The sequence below is a fragment of the Colobus angolensis genome, unplaced genomic scaffold, assembly GCF_000951035.1.
Source record: "Colobus angolensis palliatus isolate OR3802 unplaced genomic scaffold, Cang.pa_1.0 Scaffold110, whole genome shotgun sequence".
In the NCBI taxonomy this organism is placed as follows: domain Eukaryota; kingdom Metazoa; phylum Chordata; class Mammalia; order Primates; family Cercopithecidae; genus Colobus; species Colobus angolensis.
In genome coordinates, this window is record NW_012112031.1 from 1,618,163 (window position 1) to 1,624,934 (window position 6,772).

The following is a 6,772-nucleotide window of genomic DNA, read 5'->3' on the forward strand; positions in this document are numbered from 1 at the left end:
AAAAAAAAAAAAAAAAAAAGAATGCAAGCCTTGAGTTGTCTCCCACTTTTATGAAAAAAAGAATTTTTAAGCAAGGCTACACGCCCACCTAGTTGGAGTCTTTTCTCATATATATCCACTATTGTTCCCCCTGCCCCAGGGAGAAATCTTACCAGTTCTTGACAAGCGGTATGTCCAGGGCCCGACGGGTGCGACCGGAGCGTAGGTTGAAGGGCCGTGGGGCCCAGAGCAGGGCAATGCCATTGGCTGTATTGTCTGTATAGAGGGGTGTGTCCTTCAGAAAGGGCTCCACAAACTCCGGGAGCTCAAATTCCTCATCATCATCTGGCAATGGTTCCTGGCTCTGAAAAAGGAATCCCTCTAAGGGTTTAGTTCCTGCTGAACTAGGCACAGACTTAAGAGGCACAGACTTAAGAGGGAAATTATCTGGGGCCAAGCACAAAGCCTGTATCTGCCATGGAAACTGGGCTGTCTGACAGAAGCAGCCCTGAAGTGCCAGCGCAAAGGAAACCAAGGGAGCAAAGAACAAGACAGGGCCACCAGGAAAGCAGGTGTCACTTGTCACACCTCAACTGGCTCACCAACAGAAAGCCTCCCAATGGAGCCCCAACAGCACAGCAGTCAACGCTGCAATCACCTCCCACCCAAGCTCCAAACACTGGGCTTGGACACAACGGAACACAAATAAACATTGAAAACATTATGGTGAGCTTAAGAAGCCAGTCACTGAAAACTACGTCGTGTATGATTCTGTTTCATTCTATCATATGAAATGTGTAGAATATGCAAATCTACAGACAAAAAGTAGATTAGTGGTTGCGTAAGAAAGTTGGGGAGAAATGGAGAGTAACTTCTAAGGGTTTCTTTCTCAAGTAATGAAAACATTCTCAAATTGCATGTCATGACAGTTGGGACAACTCTGAGAATAAGCTAAAAACCACCAAATTACACACTTTAAATGGGTAACTTGTATGGTATGTTAACTACATCTCAATATAAAGACTAAAACAAACAAATATAATAGAGACAGACCAGGACAGATTATCTAGAGCATCCAACAGGAGAACCATAAAATCCAGAAGGATAATCACAGAAACCAGGATTATACCAATGACATGTTTTAAGGCCAATGCTAAATTCTCAAATTCGCTTATAGCTCAAGGGGAATACTTAGCAAGACGGAAAACACGTCTCCCTCCACTTGAGTGTTCAGTAACATTTCAGCCAACCTCAGGCACTTCTCCTAGAATTGCTGAGGGAAAGTGTCCCTTTCCTTCCTCACCTTGACCGAGTGCCTGTGGGAGATTGGGTTGATCAAAGGGTCAAAGTAGAAAGCTGGCAAATCAGGATCCTCAGTTTTGATGAATACAACGTTGGGAGTATGGTACCTAAAACGAAAGGAAGAGTCAGCCAAAGTTTTCCTGCCCTGGCCCAACCTAAACACGAGCCTTCTCCTTACAACTGTTGTGTTCCAGGTCTCTTACCAGGTGAGGTGGACATGGTGTGGAAGATTGTTGTACAAATAAGGAAAAGCAATCTTGTATTCAGTGCGGATAGGCTGCCGGATGATAATCTTGTTAATATCATTGAATTCATTCCAGTCCTCATCCCTAGGATACAGTATCAAGAATAAGCAGACTTTTTTTTTGAGACATGGTCTTTCTTTTTTTTTTTTTTGAGACAGAGTCTTGCTCTGTCGCCCAGGCTGGAATGCAGTGGCCGGATCTCAGCTCACTGCAAGCTCCGCCTCCCGGGTTTACGCCATTCTCCTGCCTCAGTCTCCCGAGTAGCTGGGACTACAGGCGCCCGCCACCTCACCCGGCTAGATTTTTTTGTATTTTTTAGTAGAGACGGGGTTTCACCGTGTTAGCCAGGATAGTCTTGAACTCCTGACCTCGTGATCCGCCCGTCTTGGCCTCCCGAAGTGCTGGGATTACAGGCTTGAGCCACCGCGCCCGGCCCGACATGGTCTCACTCTATCACCCAAGCTGGAATGCAATGGCATGATCATGGTTCACTGCAGCTGCGACCTCCTGGGCTCAAACAATCCTTCCACAGCTCAGCCTCCCAAGTAACTGAGACTACAGGAAGCTGCGAGTGCCACAACACCCAGCAAAATTTTGGTAAAGATAGGGTTCTGCCATGTTGCCCAGGCTGGGCTCAAACTTCTGGGCTTAAGCAATCCTCCTGCCTCAGCTTCCCAATGTGCTGGGATTACAGCGTGAGCCACTGCACCTGGCGCAGACTAATTTGGAAGTTATATCAGGACTTTAAGGATCAAGATTACATTTTATCCAACTCAAAATGTCTAAAATCCCTAATCTCTCCAACTCACTGTAGGTTGATGTCTCGAACAAGAGGTTCAAATTTGGGGCCTCCAGGAATGGCCATATTGAGTGCCTTGGATGTAAAGAAGGCCTTCAAATCAAACAGGTAGAAGTAGTTGTCATCCACCAAGTCTGTCAGGAGCTGATTAGCCAGGCGGTAGAGAGTCGACATCATAGGTAGTGTGAACTGCCAGCGCTGGTAAGTAGAGCCATTTACATACCTAGGGTAAAAAATGAAAGGCCCACCTCAAGTAAGCAGCTGGACAAAGCATACCACCTACTGATCTCCCAGGCCTCCCTCTGGGTTTCCGGAACACCTCCATCCATCACTCACTTCCTGCTGTCCCTCAATGGCTGGTGGTCATAGAACCAGTCCAACACAGGGGCGTCCTCCTCAGGATCCAGCTCTAGCTGAATGGCCTCCAGCGGCTCAACATCTAGGATGTTGTCAGCATAGTCCAAGGGCGGCTCCTCATCATCAAAAGGGGGAAAACGCATCCTCTTGAAATGCCTCCTATCTCTTTTTTCTCGGCGCATCATAATCCACATTGACCTGGAAGGGCAAGAACATCACACAACCATTTCTACCCACTGCCCCCCAACCACCACCCCACCACCACCGCCCACCATATTTCAGCCTTTCTCACCCCCACTGGGAGATGTAGACTGGTTCAATCACCCAGGGAATCTCATTGACAAAGGAAATGGCTCCAGTGATGTGGTACAGCACAGGCACATCCCGAATCTGCTCCCAAGGCATAGGCATGTTCTCCAGGAGTTTGAGGACTGCGTGGGGCATGTACTTTAGGGCACTGGCACATTAGAAAAAGAGAAGGCTATTAGAAATGACGAGGTGTTCTGCTACCTGTCCCATGCAGAGAAGCCACATGTTCATGTTCCACAATAAATCCTACCTTACAATCCAAACTCCCAGACTTAGCCCATAGGCCCTTCCTAACCAGAAACGCTGCCTCTCCCTCTCCAACTTCACCCTGCACCACTCTTCTTAAATGTCATAGTCCCACAATGCTGGTGTCAGCTCCTCTAAATCAACAGCTATCCCTCTGGAGACACCTTTGTGGCTGTCTCACATCCTATTCCCTCAGTATCTTCTCATAAATCGTAATAAAGTATTCACCATACTTCACTATCACCAGTTGTCTCATGTCTGTCATGCCACTAGACTGCACACTGTAGAAAGGCGGAGATTGTTACCCTCTGCTCGCTACTATCCCCCTAGCAGCCAGCACAGTTCTCAAACTATTTTTTGAAATAAACAAAACTTCCAGCTCATTACACGGCAAACATATTTTTGTGTCCAAATAGAACAGGAATCTGCTAAGACATCTGTACCTGTACCTACCCAGTTTACAGCCACAGAAAAACAGCAGTAGGGATACCTCTGAAATTAAATACCCTAAACACAGAATTCGGGTCCCTGAGGAGTGACAGGCTGCCACTATGCACAGAATCCCACTCTGGGCTTCAACCAGCTCGGCGACAGGGACATCTTATAATAGCATCAACAGGACAAATTAAAGTCCCAGTCCCAGATCAGGAACAGAAGAGAAACAGAATGCAAAAGTGGAAGATGTAGAAATTATCAGAGACTCCTACTGGTTTTCCCCTTTCTCTTATATCCACCGAGATGAGCTGTCAAAGCAGCGTCCTGTTCCAAAATGACAGAGCATCTATCCAAGACTGTGGGACAGGGAAAAGGGAAAAGGGCCAAATTCCAAATTAAATTATTTCAGGATGCTCCTTACCCCAAGTAAACCCTTTTGTCATGGCGGAACTTTCTGTTGGTCATGTCTCCATGGTCTCGAATGATCTTCCTGACATGCTCCGGGGGCATGTCTTCCTTCTGGGCATCCACAAACCCAAACTTCCGCTTTTCTGCATAGCGCTTCGCCTGCAATTGCTGCCATTTTCGAGCTACAAAGGCACCTCAGTTTAAAAGACTGCACACCCTCAGCCTAATCCTCTTCACCTCTTGCCCTAGGGTAAGCTCCTCTCAGTGAGTGTGACAGAGGAGCAGGCGTCCAGCAGGAAGAAGCACTCCTTGCCAATTCCCTTACCATTTTACTCTATTTTTCCCTTCATCACATTTATCACTGACTTTTTTTTTTTTGAGACGTTGTTTCGCTCTGTCACCCAGGTTGGAGTGTAATGGTGCGATCTCAGCTCACTGCAACCTCTGCCTCCCGGGTTCAAGCCATTCTCCCGCCTCAACCTCCCCAGTAGCTGGGATTATAGACAGGTGCCACCACACACGACTAATTTTTGTATTTTTAGTAGAGACGGGGTTTCACCATGTTGGCCAGGCTGGTCTCGAACTCCCGACCTCAGGTGATCCACCCGCCTGGATCTTCCAAAGTGCTGGGATCACAGGCGTGAACCACTGCGCCCGGCCTGACGTTTTTATTGCAGATCCTCAAGGTTTTGTTACCATCTATCTCGCCCGCTGTAATTTAAACCCCGTAAGGAGAGGAATTTTGTCCCCATCACTACTGGATCAGCGCTTGCAGATAACACGCGCTTAAAATGACTTGATAAAAAGTTAAATGGGGCTAACAAGGGAATTGTCACCTCAGGAGCGGCCCAAACGGGGAGGGTCCCCAGCCACCTGCGCGCGCGGACACCCGCCCCGCCTCCGGCCCGCGCGCCGCTCCACACTCGACTCACCTTTCTCCTGCAGCTTCTCCTCCGACATGTAGTCCGGTAGCGGGGCTAGAGGGCCGGGCACCGGGTTACCCGGCCCTCGGTAAGGAAATACTCCGGCCATACTCGGAGAATCTGGACAGCGGCGGGACAGAAAAATTCACTAACCACAGGCCCGGGCCCACAAGAAGCGCAGCAGAAAGGCGTCCGGGGACCTCGGCCTGCAATCCCGCCACACTGAGTGCATCCAGCCCCGCCCGGCCTAACCCCTTCAGTCACTCAGCCCGACCCGACCACGCCTCCCGCAGCCCGGCCTTAAACGCCTGCCACGCACCCCACAGCCCCTCACACAGGAGGCCGCTTTCTCCGCAGCGCAATGGCGGCCAGTCTGCGTCCGCTCCGCGTTCCCAGCGCCGGAAAGTGCGCAACCCGAGTTCAGCAGTTGATCCAATCGGCGCCGAGGTGCTCAGATGGATTGGTAAGATGGCCAATTAGAATAGCACACTGCGCCGAGGAGGCGGGCCCACAGGCGGAAAGGCTTTGAATACAAGAGGGTGTGGTCGGGGAAGCCCCACCTCCCACGTTTGCGAGGCTGTTTCTGGGGTCCGCGACAGACCTCAGCGTGTGATAGGCTCCCGGCGTCGCCCTGCGAGATACCGAAGTCTGGAGGCTTTTAATAAATTTGCCAAGATTGCGCATTGTACGATGTCTGTTGTCATCAATGTATACGTGCAATGCAGTACTAGCTCCAGGACGGTCATTTGTTCGTGCATTCATTCATTTAACCATCCTTTATTGAGTGCCCACTATCTACCGAGGACGAGGGATAAAGCAGGAAAAAAGCAACCAGTAGAGTTCACAGCGGAGCAGAAAGGCAGACAAGAATCAAGACCTTGGCGGGGGGCGGTAGCAAACGCCTGGAATCGCAGCCCTTTGGGAGGCCGAGGCGGGCGGATCGCTTAAGGCCAGGAGTCCAAGGCCAGCCTGGCCAACATGGTGAAACCCCGTCTCTACTAAAAATACAAAAATTAGCCGGGCGTGGTGGCACACACCTGTAGTCTCAGCTACTCGGGAGGCTGAGGCAGGAGAATCGCTTGAACCCAGGAGGCAGAGGTTGCCGTGAGCCGAGATCATGCCACTGCACTTCAGCCTGGGTTACAGAGCAAGACTCTTGTCTCGGAAAAAAAAAAAAAAAAAAAGTCTGAAATTCCCACCAAGTTTATTGTGGAGGATGCAGAGGAATTGTAACCCCTACAGCCCCTCAATCTAGTTGAGAATTTACAAATCAAAGTGAAATAATTAGAAAAAAATGCAAAGGATGTCAATGTGCTTTCAGAACGGTAAAAATTTAAAAACAATTCCTTTTGTTTTTTTTTTTTGAGACAGGGTCTCACTCTGTTGCCCAGACCGGAGTGCAATGGCGCGATCTCAGTTCACCACAACCTCCACTTCCCAGGCTCAAGCGATTCCCCTGCCTCAGCCTCCAGAGTAGCTGGATTACAGGCAAGTGCCACTACTGCCAGCTAATTTTTGTATTTTCAGTAGAGACGGTGTTTCACTATGTTGGCCAGGCTGGTCTCAAACTCCTGACCTCACGAAATCCTTCTGCCTGGGCCCTCCCAAAGTGCCAGGATTACAGGCGTGAGCCACCATGCCCGGCCTAAAAACTATTTTTAATGCAACGGGGAGTTTGGGCAAGGGCTGGCTAAGTGACTTATCCAGGCATACATACTCAGCTAGTCTGTAGCACAGCCAGAATCAGAATCGAGGTCTTTGGTTTGGTT

General features: G+C 49.4%; 1 protein-coding gene across 1 annotated transcript in view; it reads right to left on the reverse strand.

Annotated features, from left to right (window-relative positions):
* PRPF8 (pre-mRNA processing factor 8) overlaps nt 1-5,419 on the reverse strand; it is a 37,519-nt gene extending 32,100 nt beyond the window's left edge. Inside the window, exons 1-9 of the mRNA XM_011955962.1 lie at nt 5,323-5,419; nt 5,013-5,123; nt 4,094-4,262; nt 2,975-3,139; nt 2,662-2,880; nt 2,336-2,548; nt 1,485-1,610; nt 1,283-1,388; nt 153-343 (exon numbers count right to left, since the gene is read on the reverse strand). Of these exons, the coding sequence (XP_011811352.1) occupies nt 153-343; nt 1,283-1,388; nt 1,485-1,610; nt 2,336-2,548; nt 2,662-2,880; nt 2,975-3,139; nt 4,094-4,262; nt 5,013-5,112 (1,289 nt within the window). The 5' untranslated portion in view covers nt 5,113-5,123; nt 5,323-5,419. The remainder of the gene's footprint in view (nt 1-152; nt 344-1,282; nt 1,389-1,484; nt 1,611-2,335; nt 2,549-2,661; nt 2,881-2,974; nt 3,140-4,093; nt 4,263-5,012; nt 5,124-5,322) is intronic.
* Between the last annotated feature and the right edge of the window lie 1,353 nt (nt 5,420-6,772).